We start from the raw sequence: 24,003 nt of genomic DNA on the forward strand, positions 1-24,003 counted from the left end.
GTTTTGGATCTTACCAATTGTTAACCTGCAGTAGTGTAAGATTTGTCTGGGCTGCAATCTGCTTTTTCTCATCTTCTGTTGGATATGGATGCTAAGGACAAAAAAAAAGACAAAAAAAACTTTGTATGTAAACTTTTTGCTTTTTTTTTTTCCCTTAAAAGAAAATGAAACTTTCTTCATTACAATTGATTAAAAATTGCTGGAATAAAAAAAAAACCTGTTTCATCAACAAAATGCATTTTAAAACAAACTTTTACTGATACAGTCACTTAATAAGTAAAACTTTACTAAACAAAAACTGCTTTTATCCTTATAAAGTGTATACGCCACCATTTAATTGCCCATGTCAAATTCAGGAAAAAAATGCTTCTCACAGCTGCCAGAGTCCTTGTTAGACAGTGTGATCCTTCACCAGCACAGCATGTGGTAAGATTTGATTAGTTACACTGTCTGACAGCTATGTCACATGAGAGTGCTGATGAGCCTTTTGTGGTTAAACAACACCCTCCCTCCCCCCGAATTAAAAAGGACAAGGAAACTGTATGTAACATAAGAAATACACGTGTGATTTTCATGCATAATTTATCTGTTGTAACATCAGTTAGCTAAAACAGAAGATACTCCATTAATTTATAGTGCTCTATTTATTACAAATAGAACCTATCTTCCCCTTCCAGCGCAAGTATGCATGCACAGGGAGAACACTGTAGAATAACACAGAGCAGATGGCACACAGCAGTTGTTGGAAGGTTTGGTGAAAATTCAATTCTCCATCCACATATAATTTATACATGATTGCTCCTGAGTGAGCCATGCACTGGAGGAGTACCTGGCACTAAATCCTGAGCACACTGAAATAAAGAATAACAACGTCTAGAAAATTTAATAAAATCTTGCAGTTCAAATGTTAAATATATTCAAAATTAGGTCCTTATCCAATTCATATTAGAGTCAATGGAAAACTCTAACAGACTTCAGTGGAAGCTGGATTGGGCCCTTAATGCATAAAAAGTAAGGCCAAAAAGTTTTATGTTCCTCAGGAAGCAAATCCAAATAGACCACACAGAAAGTCTTCTCTGAATACTTATGTCTGCTGATCATGTTTAGTCCTTACCCCTATGTGCTGAAAGAGCCAAGATCTCATCACATTAGTAGCGTGCTTTGGAAGAACCCCTCTCTTATTTTTTGACGAGCCATCATCTTGATGCAAGATACTTAGATCTTGGTTTAACTGTAACTGAAGCTGCACAAATAATTTAAGAAAAATGTAGAAAGTTATACAGTTACTTTAATGAATAAAGATATTGCACAAAAACTGTTTTTATCATTATGTGAAAAAATGAATATATTTACAGAAGCAATGAAATACGTTAGCTCTATAATCTGTGTCAAAAAAGGGAACTTTATTTACCTGCAGTGGTAGTGGTGGAAGTTCTCTTGCAGTATTATCCTAAAGAGATCCATACTCTGGGTTACATATTATCAGGTTTCTGACGTTTTAGCATTTTCTAGAACCTCTTTCAAGAATTGCTGTAGTTGCCAGAAGGCTGTATTCACTGCATCACAGCTACCAAGTGCCCATTTATTTTCACTTACAATAAAATTCATTCCAGTGCAGGGGGCCAGGCATAATATCCTCCTTATCCTGTAAACACCATATTGAGAATCTGATTCTCTACTGACTTGCAATTTGTGTATCGATTTACACATGGTGCACAGAGTGTAACATGCTATGCTTATTTGGTAGTGTTTCACACTTACTTTACACAGGCGTGACTACACAAGATGCAAGGCTGTGAAGAATCAGGCCCTAGGGGCTTAACATGGAGCTTAAATAGTGTAAGACACCTTGTGTGGGTCTTCTGCACTGAGGTGAATTTAACTCTAAGGTCCTTACTTCCCCAGCCTAAACAAATACACCAAAACTCTCGAAGCACAATAGGTCTGTGCATGTGCCTCAATCCATATCATCATCATCATCAAAGACGACAATAATGACTGGTATAAAAAGCAGCTCTCACTACTTAACGTTCTCCCAGTCTCCAGCCTCTGGAAACTACAAAGCTGAACCGGTGAGAGGAGTACACACCGGCTCCTTAAAGAAAACCATATATATAAAACAGATACAAAGAATATATGTATGACAACTAACTTTGTAAAATGAACAGCTATCCTATCACCAGCTCCACTTTTAAGAGAAAAATCGGCTAAACTCTGTCCTTGAAGTAGGTATGCAGTTTCTTGGGAACTGCATGTATGCACGTTCAAGTTGAGTTTGGCCTGATGAATTTAGATTATTGCAACAATAAGTTCAAAAGAGCATGAGAACAGAGTAAAATAAATGACAAAGTTTAACTGATTGTAGTGGAAATTCAGCAGCTCCTTTAGAAAGTATATAACTGTATGCAAAGCCACTCTACAGGGAGAATCTATTACTTAAATTTACATTCTTAAAATACCAGTTAATGAGGTTTTCCTCATAGATCTCTAGCTATATGTGTGCATACATTTTTAAAAACTACACTAAAGCAAAATTAAGTTTTAAAGTTTAACTGCACAAAAATCAGGAGATTCTGAATTAGAGTTTCCACACAAATTCTAACTCTACCCAGTCAGTAATCAATGCTGCATGCACTTGATTTATATTTATGCTGTACCTTTTGTACAGCTTCAGAGGCACATATTTAATGTTTTGTTTTACCAACTCTGATACAGAGGCTGTATTTGTTTTACAAGACCATGAGGCTGTATTATATTCTCCATGTCCCCTCAGCTACAGAGCATAACCAAGTGGCATCAGCTGTTTTAGAAAGGGCTGACTGGCTTCACATGTAAATGTTTTTGGTCTCCCAAACCTGGCAGGCCACTGCATGATTAAAAGGAGCACAGCATACAGACTTGAAACGAGACAGTCCTCTCAGTCAGCTGGAATCCTCTGAAACTGAAGTCAGCAGGATTTGAAAAGTCTGCACTTGGGAATAGAGATCATGAAACAGATTTCAAAGCCTGGTGGCCAGGTCTCCCCACAACCCCCAAGACATCTGAAGAAAAAAAAAAAAAAAGAAGTTGTACTGTATTGTATCTATACTGTATGATCATTTAATGGAAGACCCTAATGTACTGCCTACAAGGGGAAGAGTTCAGGCTACTATAGGATCCTTAACACTGAGTAGTTTAATTCTTAACTGTTGTATTATTAAAAGCTAGACCTTAATGCTTTTTAACACAGATGTATGAAACCTTCATGAGGTATCAATCTTTCCCTCTTTTGTCTCCTTTTTTCACTCTCAATTGATGTATCTAGATGTTCCCACATTGAAAAAATCTGCATCTATGAACATTTGGAGAGATGCTCTTCAGTGTTTATCCAAACCTAGTAGGAAACAGCATAGAGCTCACATATGATATATCATTTCAAACAGCTGTGTTACAACTTTATTATTTCTAAACCAAGTTTCTTCAAACAAGACAGAACACTGGTTCATCACCAAGCACTGTGTATATGCTGAGTGTGAATCTATTTTAAAAAGGATGTTCTTGAGCTAAGTGTAAAGTATCATATGAAAAAAAAATTCTTCGAGCCCCCAAACACAAACACACACAGCCAAATATTTTAAATTCACAGCAATCGGCTTCTCTGCAGAGGCTCACCATTGTATTTTTCAACTCCCACAAGATAATTTCTTCCCCACTCCCTCAGAAAGTTATGGAACACTAGAAATAGGAATTTAGGATGTTCTATTTCATGCCCAAGGGTTACAGTGGAATACAGGGTCACAGTCAACCCACAGATGGACTTGGGAGTTCCAACTGAAGTTAAAGGAAGCTATGGACATATATGTGCATAAATTGAGGTTATTTTCCATTGGATGCCACACTTTTCCCATTCAAAGTGGCAACAGTTTTCCCTCCCAACAATCCAGACCAATTTTATAGGTCAGGGGTATGGATGAAATTCTTATTAACTCAGAGGTATATGTATCTGAGGGCAGAATTTGGCCATGTATGTGCTATTACAAAGGATAAGTGAATTTTAAATATACTCTTTCATGAAAGAAAATCAGTAATTGTTAATGGGCTTTATATTGTGCAGATGAATCTTCCTGTTCAAATGTTTAACAAATTAATCCACTCTGGGGTCTTCTTATTCCTGGATGATCTGATTTACCACTTTCTGATACATAGACCACTATCTTGATGTTCTGATTTGAGACGGTCAACCTGTTATCAAATATTTTCCCTTCCTGAAATGCAGATTTCATTGGACTGTCCTATTCTAAATTGTAAAGGGCTTCCCAGCAAAAGAAGGCTGACCTTTCTCTTTCTTGAGTTTGATGTAATGCACACTATTTGGCTGTCACCCATTTAATTCAACACAGTACTCTGAAAGTTTGTGTAGTGAGAAACACCTCTTAACAAGTGTAAAATCTGAAATATATAAAAATAAAGTTTTAAATTGCAAGAAGTCTGCCAGCACCAGTAAAATGACACTTCTGACACCAGCAGTATGACATCATAACATACTCATATAAATCCATCCTGCCATAATCCTAGTTCAGTTACAAAGAGTTTAAAAATGCTTAATGTTTACTCAGTAAAATATTTTTCTTCTATACAAATACTTCTCTGCTATCACCAAGAAGAAAGAAATTGATAGTTGATGTCATGATGCTCTGTCCTGTCAAGGGAGATTTTTTGCAAATCTTTGAGATCCTATGCCATATTACAAATGTGGGGATCTTTGCAACAATGCTTAACTTTTTTTTCTGGAATTAAGGTAATTAATGTTTATTTGTGTAATGCTCAGTCTGGCACTTTAATCATACTGAATATATTACTACTAATTTAAAAAAAAATAGGTTTTTTTACTCCAAGAAACTATTCCATGAAGACCATGAAACAAACCTGTGAATTCTGGATCCTAATTGTCCCAGGTGACAGTGCTTGTGTCACTACTTGACCTTGTGGAGTGACCACAGTGACTGGCTGATACACTGTACCCCCTTTAAAAACAAAATACAAAATTATGATTATAAAGTAGATAAAAAGTGAATATTTGAAAAACATGCATTTCAACACTAAGATCACTATTGATTTAGTTGGGGATTGGTCCTGCTTTGACCAAGTGGTTGGACTAGATGACCTCCTGAGGGCCCTTCCAACCCTTCCATGATATTCTATGATTCAATGAAGTGAACATCTTGGTGGGAGTTACTTTACTGAGGGACAAATAATCATTCTATTTAATTATTTTAATATAATTACTGCTGACAAATATAAATGCATTTTTTAGATAGCTGATATTAACTATATTTTATTACAACTTCTCTAACACATTAAGATGCACTCTTTGATATTAAAGTTTCATTTACAGAAAACTGCAACACGTTTGACTCAATTTCCATCCATTTTAGATATGCCGGATCAGATGCCCATAGTGAACTTAGTGACAAGACATTTCAAGTGTATTTCATCTTGACTGCCAGCCCAACACAATGGTGCAGTTTGGAGTTGTCAGGATTTCACTGTCTTCCAGATCCTGTTACAAACCTACATAATGTAGTGAAAGACTTTGAAGCGGAGGTGGGCAAACTACAGCCAGCGGGCCACATCCGGCCCATGGGAACCTCCTGCCTGGCCCCAGAGGCTAGTCCCCCGCTGTTTTCCCTCCCCTGCAGCCTCAGTGCACCGCGCCACTGCCACAATGCTCTGTGTGGCCGGGCAGCGCAGTTGCAGAGCCGCGGCCTGACCTGGTGTTCTGGGAGGTGCGGTTGTAGCGCTGCCAGCCACTGGTGCTCCAGGCAGCGTGGTAAGGGGGCAGGGAGTGGGGTGGGGGTGGGGGGTTGGATAGAGGGCAAGGGAGTTGGGAGGGCGGGGGTGTGGATAGGGATCGGGGCGGTCAGAGGGTGGGGAGCAGCGGGGCTGGATAGGGCAGGCGTCCCGGGGGACAAGTCAGGAATGAGATGGGGGGTTGGAAGGGGTGGCGGATGGGGTAGGAGTCCCGGGGAGCCATGATGGGGCGAGAAGCGGTGGGGTCAGATAGGAGGCAGGGGCCAGGCCACGCGTGGCTGTTTGGAGAGACACAGCCTCCCCTAACCAGCCTGCCATACAATTTTGGAAACCCGATGTGGCCCTCAGGCCAAAAAGTTTGCCCGCCCCTGCTTTAAAGCACGGCATTTTAATAATACATATTTTTTGCCTAACAATTTTTTTTCAAAATATTATTCTTTTCAATAATAGATCAAATAATTTTTCCATTTATAAAAGGACATTGCATAGAAATATATCACCCTCCCCCACCCCACATACACATAACCCTTTAGATACATTTCTGTGCAATGTCCTTTTTTCGGTTGTATATATATATATAAGTATATACCAGTGGTTCTCAACCAGGGTTCCGGGGCCCCCTGGAGGGCCACAAGCAGGGCCAGCGTTAGACTCGCTGAGACCTGGGGCAGAAAGTCAAAGCCCCACCGCATGGGGCTGAAGCCTGGGGCCCTGAGCCCTGCCACCCAGGGCTGAAGCCGAAGCCAAAGCCTGAGCAACTTAGCTTCATGGGGCCCCCTGTGGCATGGGGCCCAAGGCAATTGCCCTGCTTGCTACTCCGTAACACCAGCCCTGGCTTTCATATGCAGAAAAACAGTAGTTTTGGCACAGGTGGGCCATGGAGTTTTTAATAGCATGAAGGTGGGGTGGGGGTCAGAAAGAAAGAGTTTGAGAACCCCTGGTATATACTATTCTTAATTTACACAAAACATATAAAACCAGTATTCAAAAGAACTACTGGGACACTTGGTTGTAAAACATTTGGAAAGTTACTATTATAGGAGTTTTTAATAAAAAAATTCCTACCTTTGTACATTTCTTAACAACTGTGAAAGAAAGCAAAATAAAGAGCAATATGTCAGTTTTTCTTTTCTGTGTCATACCTGCTACTGTTGCCATAGTCACATTTCCCTGCTGCAATGCTGATGCAGGCACCATAATCCCTTGGGGACTGAGTGTGCCTGCCATGGCACTTTGAATTTGCTAGAAAAATAAAATAATTAATTTTAAAAACTAAGTATGCTCATGTAATTTGTAGTTGCAACAAAGCTGGGGCTTTAAAAAGAGGATCATCTCCAAGAGAAAGACTCCATCACTCAAAGGGCATTACTGCAAACTGACCAGCTTGAAAACATTAGTCATTAAATAATAAATCCATAAAGCAGACATGAAATAACCAAACATATTTGGGGATAAAAAAGATTTTGGATACATAACTAAACCAGAAGTCAAACAACAATTTTCAAAGACACAGAAGATAAAGAGTAGATACAATGGGTCTCAGGAAGTAAAATTATAAGTGAGTTTGGAGGTTTAATAAATAACTTCATTCCTTCTGTAGCTTTCTGACTTAAAAATGCAATATGCACACAATATCTTAATCTAATTAAACTGAGTACTACAGTTATGTAATTTAAATTATGTTGGTAAACCCTGATCCTGCAAATATTTGTACATATTCTTAACTCTGCCTGTGAATAGTTCCATTGACTTCAAAGGAAACACATGTGTAAAGTTAAACAAATGTGCGTCTACAGCATTGAGAACTAGTAGCCATGCCACCAAAAATTGTTTTAAGTAATCTCTATCTAATTTCAAACTTTCCTCTCCATGCTTCAAGGTACCAAAAGCAAAAAGTGAATTTTAAAAACTGAAATTTAAACCATTAGGAATATTCATAGTGCATAAAATTAAACATGTACATAAGTCACTACAGGATCGGCACCCTAGACTGAAGCACTACTAGGTAGTATGACATCATTGTCCACACTCAAGGAAATAGTGTTGCCAACTTTCTAATCACACAAAACCGAACACCCTAACCCCACCCACTACATTCCCCCTCCCTCAGTGGCTCACTCTCCCCAACCCTCCCTCACTTTCACTGGGCTGGGGCATGGGGTTGGGGTTCAGGAGGGGGTGAGGGCTCTAACTGGGGGTGTGGGCTCCAGGGTGGGGCCAGAAATGAGGGGTTCAAGGTGTGAGAGGGGCTCTGGGCTGGGGCAGGGAGTTGGGGTGCGGGCTCCGGCTGTGAGTGGGCTCCAGGCTGCGGCCAAGGGATTCGGAATGTGGGATGGGGCTGCGGTGGAGGAGGGGGTGAGGGCTCCGGGGCGGAGGCGGGGATGAGGGGGTTCATGGTGTGGGAGGGGGCTCTGGGCTGGGGGTGAGGGGTTTGGAGTGCAGGAGGGGGCTCTGGGGCGCAGGAGGGGGTGAGGGCTCTGGCTGGAAGTGCAGGCTCTGGGGTGGGACCGGGGATGAGGAGTCCAGGGTGTGGGCAGGGGCAGGTACGGGCTCTGGGCTGGGGGGTGCAGGCTCTGAGGTGGGGCTGGGGATGAGGGTTTAGGGCATAGGAGGTTTGGGGTGCAGGGCTGGGACAGAAGGTTGGGACTCGGGGTTGGAGCACAGGCTTACCTCAGGAGGCTCCGGTCAGCAGCTCAGCAAGGCTAAGGCAGGCTGTCACCCGCAAGCACCGCCCCCCAGCTCTCAGTGACTGGGAACAATGGGCAGGGGAAACGCACGGAGCCCCGGGGCCTCCCACCTAGGTGCTGGACCTACTGACCGCTTCTGGGGTGCAGCGCGGTGCCAGGACAGGTAGGGACGAGCATGCCTTAGCCCCCCAGCACCGCCGAGTAGACTTTTAATGGCCCAGCTGGCGGAGCTGACTGGAGCCACCACGGCTCCTTTTCGACTGGATGTTCCAAAAAGGGTAATAAAGCAATCATTACCTCTCTGATTACTTTATAAAATAGATTAGGTATTTTAATCAGATATTTCAACAACCTAGCAAATACAGTACACGTGTATAAGAATACGTGCAGCTGTTGATATTACAAGGTAGACAGAACAGACACACGTGACACATCTCTAAAATATTATGACTAAAAACCAACAAGTAACCTTTGTCCACTCTAAAATGTTTGGATCAACTTATATGTTCAATTTATACACACACACACAGAGCCAAACCATCTTTAGTGAGGCAGATAAACTGGACAGCGGGGTCAAGGCTAAGAAGACATTGCCAAAGAGATACAATGCATATTATGACAACTTTTTCTTGTGTCCATTCTCTTTCCTAACACCTGTTGTCATCAAGGCAGCAACTCCAGCAAATCCAAGGGTTTTTTTTTTAATTTTATTTTATTTTTGAAGTTGCTGGACTGAGGTAAGAAGTAAAAGGAATGCAGGCAAACTAATTATGGCATGTCTCTAAGTGTTGACACTTTTCAATAAACTTGTCCACTGTTCAGCTCCTCAAAAAAGGTTAGCAACCCTCAATAAAAACACAGTTACAAAGAACAAGCTAAGCAGCGTATAAGTGGAATTCTTACAAAGTGTAGCAAAAACGTATTATAAATTTCACAGTATTTCTAAGAAAAAGCCCATTTAAATAAGCATGAAATGTACCTGTGATGGTACAGGTGAGTAAGGACTTCCAGGTTCTCCACTTAGTAGAGTTTCACTGTTCATTTTAGTTTTCAGACAGGCAATGTAACGACTACAGAAATCCTTGCAGAGTTCATTAACCTTTTCTAGCTCAAGCAGATGAATACGTAGCACCTGGATTGCCTTTACCATCTAGAGAGAAAGATGGAAAAAAGACTTAGAAACAAGGCAAGAAAACACTATTACTTGCATGAATAATTAATTTAGGGCAAACTTTAAATACATGTAAGAATATACTATTTCAATTACCAGAACACAGAATTACTGATGCAGAAGGCTGCTCACAATACTCTTTCCCAGGTTGAATTACACTGGAATGTGAAAGGCATGTGTTTAGAACAAAATCCTGTGTTGCTCCACTGCTTAGGTAAACTGTCAAACAAGACAGAACAAACACAAATACAGCATAGGATTTTTCTTGTCTTGGCCACAGTCTATATTACTGTATAATTTTTAAAAAATGGTTGGGGCAGGTGTGGTGAACAATAGTACTCTGAGCTATACTCAGAAGAATGGGTTCAATTCTTCAATCCCCTTCCCTCACTCCCTGGGCCAGGAGAAACTGTAAGTGGTATAGTAGCCCCGCTGGGGAGGAGTGCTACCCATTACTCGGCAACCCATGTGGCCAACTAATGCTGCCCTATTACCTAAAAGGACATTGGCAGCAACATAAGGCCTCAAGAACAGAGCTGTGAAAGTGAAAAAGAGGGAGAGGAACCTTCAGTTCTTAGACAAGAATAGAGCCTGTCAGCAAATAAACAAATAAATAAAAATGAGCATTCATGCCGTCCTTTGAATATGAACATATTTGTAATCATATGCTTTAAAATACAGTTCTATTCCAAAGCAAGACTACATAAAACTGACATCTTACTCAACAAATCTGCTCCGATGTGTATTCAGCCATATCTGCTGACTTTAGTAACAAAAAAGCATTGTTTTTCTGCTTTTTATGCCAGTTTGCAGAGCTAACACATCTAAGAAAGAATCCACAGCTCAGCTCACCCTATTTCACCTTGTGCATCAACAGGATTGCTCACAAAACTCCAATCCGTTACCTTCAGTGAGTTTGTACTGGGATAAGACGGTTGCACTGGTGTCACTCAGGGGATAATTTGAAGACAATGTGAATGCATGTTTAATCTTATCTGGCCTACAGAACTTTATTACTTACAATGTACAAAATATGTTTTTTCCCTTGCCTGCCACTGCATTTTTTTGTATCACCCAGAAGCCTTAGACAAGTTGAATTGTTATCTGGGCAAATAAAAGCATCAGACTTCCTGTTCATCAAACAAGGACATTCGGAGAGCCAGAATGACATCAGACACAGACACAGCAGCACAGACCATAGTCAGAGGACAGAGTGGATGGAGGAGACTGGTGAAAGGGGAGCAGAAAGAACTATGTTGCCTCAGGGACAGAGAGGAGCAGCAACACTGAGCTACCAGTGAGTGGACAGGAGGAGATGCTGGGCAGAGGGATGGGCTTAGATGCTGTCAGCAAGATATACAATGCTTTGGGAAAAGGGGCTGATACAAGGGAAAAAGCACACTACTGAGCATATCTGAGGATAATGTGTTGGATATAAGTGCTCTGATCAGAGGTCTGTGCTGCAGTCAGGTAGTTCAAAGACAGTCTGGTATCTTTCCCAAAAAGAGAAGCAATGGTTTAGCTTTTCAGCCAAGCCAAAGTAGGCTGTGTATTATTATTTATACTGTAGCAGCACTAGAGGTCTTAATCAGAGATCAAGACACCATTGTGCTAAGCAGTATATGTACCTAACAAAGTCTGCCCCTGTCCCCATAAAGCTTATACCTGACTCAAACGAACTAAAAATTGAATTACTTGCTGCTGCTAAACACAATTTGATTGTATTTAGAATGGAGATGATCTCTCTTTAATACTCTGTTGCAGCCTTCAAACTGCAAATTGGCTCCTCTAAGGACAGGTAGTCTGATTTTTCGCAGCAATCCTTGCTTTACACACTAAATACTTAAGAATCATTTGTGTAAAGACTATCTACACATGTAATTTTAAACATATCTGAAAAGTGTCTGGAAGACATTGAACAACACTGCTGGGTTTTGGGGTAAAAAACCATCAGCAGCAGAGCGCAATATTGGAGGCCCTGAGTCAAGTAAGAATAAAGAACATGACACATCAGGAAAATGGGGTACTTAGAGTTAAATGCAATTTCCAGAATTAATTAAAAGCTACTATTGATATATTTCATGTCAGAAAGATTAAATGTTCTGTGTAATTTGCAGAAAGCATGAGATCTTCTTGTAAATGGGTGAAAAACCTTTAGAACTGATTTGCTACACATACATGATCTCTCTGCTGCTCATGCAAAATACACCAAAGCAGAAAACAAGTTGCTGTCCCCAACGAGAACCTGTTACTATATAATTTTCTGTAAAGTGTTAAATAAGGAGATCCAACAAATTTGTCACCTTGTTTAACACTCTTTACAATCACTAAACAAGATTTTAGTTCTAGAGATTCTGAGATTGAGATTTTGTAATTTGAAGGCCAAAAGTGGCCTTAATCCTAGATGAGAGGTGGGCAAACTATTGCCTGGGGGCTGCATCTGGCCCTTCAAACATTTTAATCTGGCCCTCAAGCTCCTCGCGGGGAGCAGGGTCCAGCGCTTGCCCCGCTCTGCATGTGATGTGGCTAAGCGCAGCTCCCGGAAGCAGCAGCATGTCTCCACTCCAGCTCCTATGCGTAGGGGCAGTCAGGGAGCTCCACATGCTGCCCCGCCCAAAGCACTGCCCCTGCAGCTCCCATTGGCCAAGAACTGCAGCTGATGGGAGCTGCAGGGGCGGCGTCTGCGGACAGAGCAGCACGCAGACCTGCCTGGCTGCGCCTCCGTGTAAGAACTCGAGGGGGGACATGCCACTGCTTCCAGGAGCTGCTTTAGGTAAATGCCACCCAGAGCCTGCGTCCCTGAACCCTTCCAACGTCCCAACCACCTGCCCCAGCCCTGATCCCCCTTCTGCCCGCCGAATCCCTCCTGCTCCCCAGAGCCCACACCCACAGCTGAAGCCCTCACCCTCACCCCCTCCCACACCTCAACCCCCAATTTCATGAGCATTCATGGCCCGCCATACAATTTCCATACCCAGGCCAAAAGTTTGCCCATACCAGTCCTAGATCAAATCATATTAATAACTATGGCGTGGAAGACTTTACAAATGCAAAGTTTCTTCAGGAAGTGCCTCAGAAATATATACAGATAGCTATCTTTGTTACTGTGCTTGCTGATGAATCAACTGACAGGTAAGTAACAGAGCAAGAGATGGTGAAATCTGATTTGTGCATGATGACAAATCTTGTACTCTTTACTGATACCGAAGACTTGGAATCTGGGATAGCTAGTGGTATTACTCGGAATAAAAACAGCGTCAGGAATTGTAAATGTCATGGCAGAATAGCTACAACCAAAACCAAATGGCCTTTCAAGACTGATTGTACAGTAGTGAATACAGGATGTTAAAGTAGTGTGCAAGCAAAATATAGGTACAATTCTCCTTGGCTGGCTGTTGCATCATCCACAACACTGAGGTGCTATTCTGGATCTCAAAAAAGATTCTCCTTATTTTATATAAAGTTTGGATTTCTTTTGTAAAACATAAAAGTCTCAAAAGATGACAGCAGTTTCAAGCAGCGCACTATTGTGGATGTATTCACCATGTACATTGATTTGCTTGCCCGGCCAGAGCACTGAAGCCAAATGATCATTTTTGATCACTAACAGTCACCCATTTGCTACATATTGCAGAAACTAAGTTAAGGGCATCTTAAGGAGACCAAGACAGGCAAATTTGTGCGCACATTGTTTTCCATGATGGATGGAGCCTACATTATGCCTGAAGTTTTTCCTTACTCTTCAAGGAGAGGATCTTTTCTTGTATGAAGTTTCAGCAAATCTAGAAAGTGGTATGTCCGAACTTACAGCAATGAAAGGCAGTCCTAGCCCTTTGGTTCAAAACCTGTAGGGATGACAAAATGCTTCTGAGTCTTTAAAAGAAGAGCTGAAGAAAAATCAGATCCATGTGCTCAAAGTGTTATTTTAAATATGAATGCACATTCACTGGGTTTCAATATCTTGACTACACAGAGTCCTAGTGATAAAAAAGATAAAAAAGCACCGAGCCATTATGAAAGTATACAATAGATAATCTTCTAGACCAGGGGTCGGCAAGCTATGGCACGCGTGCCAAAGACGGAACATGAGACGATTTTTAATGGCACGCTGCTGCCTGCCAGGTCCCAGCCGCTGGCCGCACTCCGCCCGCTGCCGAAACCAGGCCAGCAGCGGGCTGAGAGGGGCCGGTGGCCGGGACCCCGGCAGGCAGCAGTGTACCATTAAAAATCCTGCCCGCCCCGGCCTTCTCTTCTCCGCTCCCTGCCGCGGGGACAGGGTGAAGAAGCTTGGTCCCACCACCTGCTGCTGCAGGGCAGGCAAGCTCCTGCCTCCCCCGCCTCTTCCCCCAGCATGCTGGGTTCCTGCCCCTCCTCCTCTCCCTCCCTGCCGCTGATCAGCTGATGGCCCTTGCGAGGGAGGGGGAGAAGTGGAGCCACAGCTTGCTCACTGCTTCGGGGAGGAGGCAGAGAAGAAGTGGGATGGGGCCCTGGGGAAGGGGGGTGGAATCAGGGCATATCCCCTCTAGCCCCGCCATGAGCCACTTTGGGCAGGGGGCTGGGAGCACCCCCATGACCCTAGCCCACACCCCAAGCTCTCTGCCCTGATCCCTACACCCCACCACACACACCCCAGCCCTCTGCCCTGACCCCTGCACCCCCCACTTTCCCACCCCTCGCACCAAATGGGAGCTCCTGCACACCCCCCCACCACATTCCCACCTGCACCCCTCGCACCAAATGGGAGCTGCCCAGGTAAGCACTCCACACCCAAACCTCCTGCCCCAACCCTGAGCCCCCTCCCTCATTCTAGCTCCTGGCCAGACCCTAAACCCCTACCCCCAGCCTGCTCCTTCACCCCCAGCTCTATGCTCAGTGCACTCCCACCCTCAGCTCGGTGCAGAGAGAGAGAGGAAGAGAATGGGCTAGAACCAGGGAGAAGGTAGGTGCCCACCGGCAGCCGGGACCCTGGCTGGCAGGAGCCGGCGGACGGAACCCCAGACCGGCAGTGGGCTGAACTGCTCAGCCCACTGCCGGTCTGGGGTCCTCACCGCCGGCCCCGCTCAGCCCGCTGCCGGCCTAGGTGAACAGAACCCCAGGCTGGCAAGCGGGCTGACCGGGCCGGCGGCATAAGATCAACATTTTAATTTAAAATGAAGCTTCTTAAAACGTTTTGAAAACCTTGTTTACTTTACATACAACAATAGGTTTAGTTATATAACATACAGACTTATAGAAAGAGACCTTCTAAAAAATGTTAAAATGTATTACTGGCATGCAAAACCTTAAAATTAAAGTGAATAAATGAAGACTCGGCACACCACTTCTGAAAGGTTGCCGACCCCTGTTCTAGACCAATGCAGTCCTCCAGCGGTTGCCTTTCAAATTGTGTTTAAATACCACCAAATCCCAAATAAATGGTCATGAACATGCATATTTAACAAAATGTTTAACCAGCAGGTCACCTACTTTTAGGGGTATATTGTTCTTGGTGGAAATATTGTTAAATAATTGTCCTGTAATGCCGCAGTGGTAGAACATGGGTTTTCAAAAAGAACTTAAAAACAAAAACTACCAAGTGGCAAAGCAAGACTTGATGTAGGTACAAGTAAACAGCCTAAATATAAACTTTTTTTAGCCTCAAACTATTCTCTATGCAGAGGTGGGCAAACTACGGCCCGCGGGACCATCCTGCCCAGCCCTTGAGCTCCAGGCCAGGGAGGCTAGCCCCCAGCCCCTCCCCTGCTGTCCCCCGTCCTCGGCAGCCTCAGCTCGCCCTGCTACCAGCATTCTGGGTGGCGGGGCTGCGAGCTCCTGCTGGGCAGTGTGGCAGGCTCTGGCCGGAAGGCGCGGGTGGCAGTCCTGTTGCTCTGAGCGGCATGGTAAGGGGCCAGGGAGCAAGGGCATTGAATAAGGGACAGGGAGTCCTGGGGGGCAGTCAGGGGACTGGGAAGAGGGGGCGGTTGGATGGGGCGGAGGTTCTGGGGGCGAGGGTGGTCAGGGGATGGGGAACGGGCTGGGGGTTGGATAGACGTGGGAGTCCCAGGGGGCCTGTTAGGGGGCGGGAGTGTGGATAGGGGTCCGGGCAGTCAGGAGACAGGGCGGTGTGTGTGTGTGTGTGTGTGTGTGTGTGTGTGTGTGTGTGTGTGTGTGTGTGTGTGTGTGTGTGTGTGTGTGTGTGTGTGTGTGTGTTGGACAGGGGTAGGGTCCCGGGGGGGGTGGGAGGGGGAACGATTAGGGGCAGGAGGTCTCGGGAGGGGGGCAGTCAGGGGACAAGGAGCAGGGGTGTGTGTGTGGGGATCGGTCGGGTGTTCTAAGGGGGGGCAGTCACGGGGCAGGAAGTGGGAAGGGGCAGATAGGGGTCAGGGACCAGGCTGTTTGGGGAGGCACAGACTTCCCTACCCAGCCCTCCTTACAGTTTTGTAACCCCAATGGGGCCCTCGGGCCAAAAAGTTTGCTCACCACTGTTCTAATGGCTTGAAGAAGGACCAAGAACAAAACAAACACTTTCATGGACACAGTCACAATGAGCATACAACAGTAGGTAGCATTACTGGAGGGCTTGGCTAGTCTATAGGATCAGATGGACAGCACTCATAGTATTACCTGGGTATCAAAACTTTTACTTGTTTGAAATAAGTTACCTTGCCTCAGTTCTGACCCTATGTCTCAGATTAGTGGTGATACTGTAATTAACATTAAAGCAAGGACAAAACTAACATAAGATCAAGTGAGAGCTAGACGCACTAAAAACAAGAGAATAAAAATAAAATTCTAGCAGAATAGTCTAACACAGAACAAACAGACCATAGAGAAACGCTTCCAGACAATCACAGCAAAAATAATATTTCATTTTAATTCGCTTGAGAGAAAGAGACCACAGTCTGTAAATTTGGATGACCACGTTTTCGCATGTAACAAGTACATCAGCAGTCTTAGCTTCCTGTGGACAAAGCATTAGAATTCTTTTCCCCCAGCATGACTTGACTATTACATGCCACCTAACTATGGGTGTCAATGGCCATCTGATATTGTCTTTCCAGTTGCAGAAACAAATCTGGAACATTCACTAATGGTTAAATCCAGTAAGCAGAATAATTTGTCCATAGGTGCCAGATAGTAAAAACTACATTGATATTGTTTTAAACAAAGCCAGGAACATACTACAAAACAGGGAATAGGACTAGAGGAATGGCTATGCCAGACAGATCCTTTGTCCATTTACTTCAATATCCTTTCAGTGAAAGTGGCCAGCACCAGATAGGTCAGAGGAAGTTGAAAGAAACCTTATAGCAGGACAGTTACAAAATAAACTACCCATGGAAGAAGTTTCCTTCAGACTCACCACCATCTCATCAGATATCTTATCAGATTGGCTTATGCACTAAAAGATGAGGGTTTATTGTTCTTCTAAAAAAACTGTATCTGTTGCAACTGTACTGAATCTAAACCAAAGTCCATTAAAGTCAATGGAAAGACTCCCACTGACTTCAATGAGAGTCATATCAGGCATATTATCACTAAAAAATGTCTAATCCTTTGATGTCTATTAAGTTTGGCTTCAATGACAATGAATTTCACGTGTTGTGTGAAAACTATTTTTTAAAATCGGCCTTAAACGTGTTGCCTTTAAATTGCACTGAAAATCCCTTGCTCTGGTATTATGAGAAAGAGTAAACAGGAGTGCGCAGATTTTTCTATATATTATTCATTATTCTGTCCACCTTTACCATGACCATTTTATTTGTCTCAAGATCACTTTTCCTGTGGAAAGTCTCTCCTTGCCTTTAAATAATACCATAAATCTGATGAAGGTAACATGGACAGCTCTGAGTTTCGAAACTACTTCTCATATGATAATAACTGCTTGGATTAGCAACACCACCTCCATATGTCCCCCACAGGAATATATTGGGAAATACAGTCAGACACACTACTCGCAGAAGGCCAGCTCAATACCTTGGGGTCAGCAGACACATCAAAGATTATGTTACAAAAGAATGCACATACGCCTGAGCGTTGCCTTTGAAAATTGTTAGTGTACACTTCTGAGTAATGCAACCAACCATTAGTTAGATAATTCTAACTAATCTTTAACTCTCTGGAGCAATTCAAATTAGTGTAAAAATAAATTGATAATGTTAAACTGCTAATTTGTTAAGTTTTCTTTTTAAATGTTGCCAGATAGCCTTTTCACTACTCTGGGCAATCTGACCTACTCGAAATACTCTGCTTGGTAATATCTGTAACAGAATTTGCAAAACATACTGCTAACAAGTCTCATTGGTAAGCCCCTGTGGCATTCTTAGTACTGACCCAATAAAGAAATCTCATTACCTAATGCTAACAATGGTTACACTGTAACAATGGTTACATTACACTGCATCTAGGATGAAAAAAAATACAAGTTCTAATGTCTATCTTCTCTCGGATAGATTACTTCAGAGTCATTCACTGGGGTCTGATCCAAAGTCCACTGAAATCAATGTGAGTCTTTCCATTGATTTCAATGGTCTTTGTATGAGACGATGTTCGGAGTGGTACCCTTTAGGATACTATGCCAACTGGTTCAATTGGGTGCAGCATGGAGGAACTGAATCCTCTCAATTCAAATAATCAGACAGTGCTGAAAATTTAATTTAGATGTCATCCTCAACTACAGGTGCACTAAGGTAGTCCTTAGAGATATTTCAAGTAAATTCTGCTGGAGTTTTGCATGCTGAAATCTTTTGCATAGCATTAATGCAGAAATCCATCAACTCACTTAAGTGAGTATAGTAATAGGAAGTAATAGGAAGTCATCAAAATGACTAAAATTTACTAAAAATTGCTGAAGGTAATCAGCTTTAAGGTTCTGCAACCCAATACAGCTCACAATCCACTCCCATTTTAGCCAAATGGCTTCATTCCCAAAAGATCTGTGCCATGTGGGCAAAGCACTCTTTAGAGGCCATGCACACTTTATCAACCCCTTCCTTGGGAGTATCTCAGCCAGTTTAGGTGTATGAGCCACGTGAATCACCTGTAGGGTGCTGTTACTGATCCATGGGAGACTCCCAGACCATCCTTTATGACTGCTCAGAATGTCCTGCAATTAGTGGATTAGTCTCTGTGCTGCCCTTGAGCCATGTGGGTTTGCCAAGAACCATGGTCACAGTATCCCAATTATTGTGGAGCTACTGTTCCCTCAGAACAGTCCTTGAAGCAACACTGAGTAAGTCATAAGAATGGCCATACTGGTCAGACCAAAGGTCCATCTAGCCCAGTATCTTGTCTTCCGACAGTGGCCAATGCCAGGTGCCCCAGAGGGGATGAACAGAACAGGTAATCATCAAGTGATTCACCCCCTGTCGCCAATTCCCAGCTTCTGGCAAACCGAGGCTAAGGACACCATCCCTGCCCATCCTGGCTAATAACCATTGATGGAGGTTTTGAACCCTGTTATAGTCTTGGCCTTCACAACATCCTCTTGCAAGGAGTTCCACAGGTTGACTGTGCATTGTGTGAAGAAATACTTCCTTTTGTTTGTTTTAAACCTGCTGTCCATTAAGTCTAAATTCTGAAAGCTGTTTCCCCCCTTCCAGACACAAAAAGTAAAAAGAAAGCTCTTTCATCTTGGCCAAGCTCATTGCTCTTCTGTTGGTACCGAAATATGTGGTTTCTTTTAAATCAATACTGAAATGCATGGCTCTTCCTAATTCAGCTCTTGTTCCACGATGAGCCAACCAGACACAGGGTTCTTATGTCAACCCTCCTTGAATTATTAGTGCTCCCACAACAAGGGAGGCTTGCAACTGGTTGCAATGGCAGCCTTTCCTCCCTTATAACTTTTAAAAATATATATTTATAAATCCAGGTGGAATGGGCAGGAACCTTCATTACAAGGTTGATTTCTCCTCCTCCTTCCCCCCGCCCCCCAGCTTCTCTTCTTCTGTCTTTGGCCCCAGCTCATCCTGGCAAAGAATGCAGGCACCAACAGGGACTGTTATCAGGACAGCCCAGAAAGACTCAGAGTGGGCCAGACAACTGCAAGGCTCCCTTCCTTCCAGTCTGGAAGCGTTTCTCTATGATCCGTTTGTTCTGTGTTGGACTATTCTGTTAGAATTTTGTTTTTATTCTCTTGTTTTTAGTGTGTCTAGCTCTCACTTGATCTTATGTTAGTTTTGTCCTTGCTTTAACATTAATTACAGTATCACCACTAATCTGAGACAGAGGGTCAGAACTGAGGCAATGCAACGGGGACTGGACTGGAAGGAAGGGACCGTTGCAGTCGTCTGGCCCACTCTGAGTCTCTCTGGGCTGTCCTGATAACAGTCCCTGTTGGTGCCTGCATTCTTTGCCAGGATGAGCTGGGGCCAAAGACAGAAGAAGAGAAGCTGGGGGGTGGGGGGAAGGAGGAGGAGAAATCAACTTTGTAATGAAGGTTCCTGCCCATTCCACCTGGATTTTTTTACATATATATATATATATAATTTAAAAGTTATAAGGGAGGAAAGGCTGCCATTGCAACCAGTTGCAAGCCTCCCTTGTTGTGGGAGCACTAATAATTCAAGGAGGGTTGACATAAGAACCCTGTGTCTGGTTGGCTCCTGGGGAGTAACTCTTCTGCTCATTTCTTTGGTGCCCTTGACTGACCGGACTGTATATTGACGTGTGAGCAATCCAGAATGTCCAATAATACCAACAGGTGGGGGAAGAGGTTACACTGGTCAGAGGTGTCATTTCTTAATTATCTCATAGTGGAAAGCTCCCAAATAGGGGAGGAGTATGACAAACACATATACCATTGAGAACCTATCTAAGGTATTTGGAGTAAGACATAAACAAGGCCAAAACGATCTAGGGGCAAATGAGCTTTAAAGATTTCGATTATTCCTCTTGAAAGAAACCAGGAACGGGGGACAAAGGAAAACAGCGTCTTTGTTAATATTAAAAAAGTTAAAAATACCTTGAGGCAGTATCATCTGATCTACCTCATGCAGAATAAAATGACTTTCATTTTTACTTATTTTGATGACAGAATCTAAGGCAGATTAATAGAAGTCTGGAAGAAAAAAAAAAACCCACAGGAAATGTTAAGATGCCAGTCAAAAGCTGTGGCTGATATAGGAGCAGCAGCAGTCAGGCACTCCATTGCTGTCAGTCGTGAAAGAACTGACAGAGGCACTACAGGCTAATAAACTGGCAGAACTGAGGGAAGAAAAGAGCTGTCCCTCAATTCTAAGACTATAAGAATTCCTGCCAGTCAATATACTAGGATCATGGACTTAAAAATGAGACTAACACCAATGGTCTGTTTAGGGAATTCTGCTTACAGTTCTGTCATGTTAGCAAGCAGACTCACAAGAGCACGTACCATGTCACTCATGACATCAAAGATGACTGAATCTGAAATAATGGCTGAAATCTCTCTCAGAAAGAAATCTTTATGACTATTTAAAACCATTAAATGTATTTCCCCCCTTGACAATGAACCTCATATTTAAACAAGATATTTTAATTGAAAACAATCTTTGAAGGTGTGAAATGTCTGCAGCAGGGCTCTTTCCTTTTCAAGAGGAATCTAAAATGGTGCAGCAATGTGGTGGGTCTTACAGAATATCAGTAAACCTGCAGTGTTTTCTATTGGCTCGGCTACACTTTTCATATGATGGGAGAGAACATATCATTATAGCCATTAACATAGCATTTATTCTTATTACCAATACTTATGATAATATAGTGGTATGAGTACTTCACAAGGCTTCACTGGGTCATTAACATTCCAGTTAAAATGAACAAACACCACGTGCCCCTGCTGCTTGCAGCTTTCAAAAAGCTGGTGGAAGGACCTGGTTTATTTTCTCTCTTCCACATTCTGTTCATTATTTTGGTCTATGGTGGCAAAAGCCACTCTACTACAGGATTTAGCCACAGAACCGTTATAGGATACAAACACATTTCTTCTTCTTTCTGGCTGGGCAAATTATTTCACAATGTCAATGACCTTTTCTTATGCAAGTTACATCAAACCTTGCTTCTCTGTTAGAGAGATACAAAGGCCTCATGGTTGAAACACTAGACAGGGACTCAGGAGTTCTGAATTCTCTTCCTAGTTGGGACCTTGGACAAACCACTGAATTTCTGTGCTTCAGTTCCCCATCTGCAAAGTGGGGATAGTAAGATCTCTTCACCTCATATAGGTGTTGATTATGCATTAATGCCTCTAAGGTACTCAGACTACAGAGGAGTGCCATTGAAAGGCCTATAAATAAATATAATGTAAATATTTCACTAACTCCTTAACTACGTCTCCATCTTTCTTGGACACAAACTGGGTCTTCCAGTCTAACTCTGTTCAGTTAGAAGTCACCAAAACAAACTTTCTACTTGACAATGGAAATATCCTAAGCTATCTATCTCCCTTTCATTCAAGTCTAGTCATGAGTCGCCCTCCACCACGAGCTCCTCTCTGCACCTCAAATGTATATAATCTGCAAGTAAGCCTATTGTAACCTTTTCAATACAGCACATTGTCTTCCTTCCCCTCCAAGTAGCTTAATTTAAATATGTATTAAGCTCTTTCAATGTTTCCTTATACTTCACTCCCTCCAGTCCCCTGATAGTTTCCAATGATCCTTTCTCAATTCCTTCCAGTTTGTCAATACCTTTCTGGTCTTGTACCCAGAAAGAAACCCAGTATTTCAACCACAGTCACACAAGTGCCATATAGATAAGAACTATTACCTACCTCCCTGCTCCATGATATCATGTCTTTCTATATGTATTGACTTGTGTCTCCCACCTTTCCCTTCCCCCAAGTTATTAACTGCATGTTTTTAATCTTTCTAAGTCCCTTTCTATTACAACATTCTTCTGCCCTGACTTGTTTCCCCAATTTCGTTAAATTCATAAACGAAACATGTTTACTGACTCTTCAAGACCGCTAAAAATGTTAACATCAGCCTTTGTGGGCATCCCAATAGACACCTTCCCCAATTCAATCTATTACCATTTATCATTAATCTTTGTTTACAGTCTTTTAAGCTATAAAATATACTTATGCACACACTTTTAGAAAACTAAGGATATGAAACTCTCTTCTCTCCAAAGATACATAATAGATCCCTATTCTGAGTCTCTAAAGCTCCAAGACTGTGTTTGTAAAAATACAGAACTTGCAACCATGTAGGAATAATATAAATATGCTGTAACAGAGTGCAAAAACCAAAACCAAAAGGTAAAATATATTTTGATCAAAAGACAATACAATAATCTTTTTGCCTGCTTTCAACAGGTTCAATGAGGTGTACTTCAAGGAATAATACCTTGTAAAAATATGTTTGGAACTCTGTGTGGATGCCATAGATCCCAAGCCAACATTTTTCTGACACTCATCATTAAAACCACCGAAATCATAGCCCTAACAAGAAATAGCAATGCAAAATGTACTAAGACAAACTTCTGAGGTTGAATTTATGGAGAAGGGCCTTTACTGGGCTTGACATGTGTGCATGAGAAACTAGCAGGACTCACTGACTTAAGTAGAATACAGAGAAAAGATATTTCACTGTAACATAAAAATAAGGTAGTCAAACATTTTTTGTGTGATGCATGCCAAAAGAGCCACATGGGCCTTTTTGGACCAGACAGTGAGTTCTTTCTGTGTAAGTTGGAATGCTCTTTTGGTAGGCTTCTTTTGAGCAACTGGGACTTCAGAGGTACTGAATCTCTGATCCTCTACCTGCAAGTACTCATGAGCAGCCTAATTTGAAGTTCCTTCTCTCTGCCTTGTCTGAAATGGCAGAATTCCATTTATTGCTACAAAACAGACACAACCTTATAGGACTCTACATTTGAACAGCTTTTTACATAGGCCCAAAATACCAAATTGAATATCATTTAGAAATGCTGTCTCAAACTGATTTATCATTCAACACAAACTGTTCTACTTGATTTTTTTTTTTAAAAAAGATTTGCTTATATTCCTATTGCATACCATGCCTCAGATTTATTTTTATGTATAAAAGTTAGTGGGCAAATTTTCTAACCTTTCCTCCCTCAGACAATGCAGATGCATCAGGGCAAAGAACACAGAACAGGAAAATCTGACTAGATAAGTTATATAGAACAGTGAAGCAAAAATTATCTGATTGCTTTCTGAGAAACTACTCTGTACAGTCGACTGGATTGTAGTGGGTATATGTCTTAACTCATCTCTAAATATAATGTCAACCTCAGCTGTTTTATGAACACATACTGGAAACAACTATTGAAAAATGTGAGGCATGTGGTCAAAATGAAGGATGCAATACATCAGTGGTTCCCAAACTTCAACAACCTGTGAACCCCTTTCATTAAAATGTCAAGTTTCACGAA

General features: G+C 42.5%; 1 protein-coding gene across 15 annotated transcripts in view; it reads right to left on the reverse strand.

The window, feature by feature from the left end:
- The window catches only part of PKNOX1 (PBX/knotted 1 homeobox 1), a 68,210-nt gene that overhangs the window by 10,284 nt on the left and 33,923 nt on the right, over positions 1-24,003 (reverse strand). For 12 of the 15 annotated variants that reach the window (XM_073359545.1, XM_073359526.1, XM_073359536.1 and 9 more), the window contains 6 exons: positions 9,457-9,627; positions 6,933-7,032; positions 4,906-5,003; positions 1,412-1,450; positions 1,115-1,243; positions 15-91 (listed from right to left, as the gene is read on the reverse strand). In XM_073359545.1, coding sequence (XP_073215646.1) covers positions 15-91; positions 1,115-1,243; positions 1,412-1,450; positions 4,906-5,003; positions 6,933-7,032; positions 9,457-9,627 — 614 coding nt within the window. Of the gene's footprint in view, positions 1-14; positions 92-1,114; positions 1,244-1,411; positions 1,451-4,905; positions 5,004-6,932; positions 7,033-9,456; positions 9,628-13,387; positions 13,494-24,003 lie in introns of all 15 variants that reach the window. The other 3 variants (XM_073359631.1, XM_073359585.1, XM_073359640.1) reach the window with 2 other exon arrangements.

The sequence above is a fragment of the Lepidochelys kempii genome, chromosome 1 (assembly GCF_965140265.1).
Source record: "Lepidochelys kempii isolate rLepKem1 chromosome 1, rLepKem1.hap2, whole genome shotgun sequence".
In the NCBI taxonomy this organism is placed as follows: Eukaryota; Metazoa; Chordata; order Testudines; family Cheloniidae; genus Lepidochelys; species Lepidochelys kempii.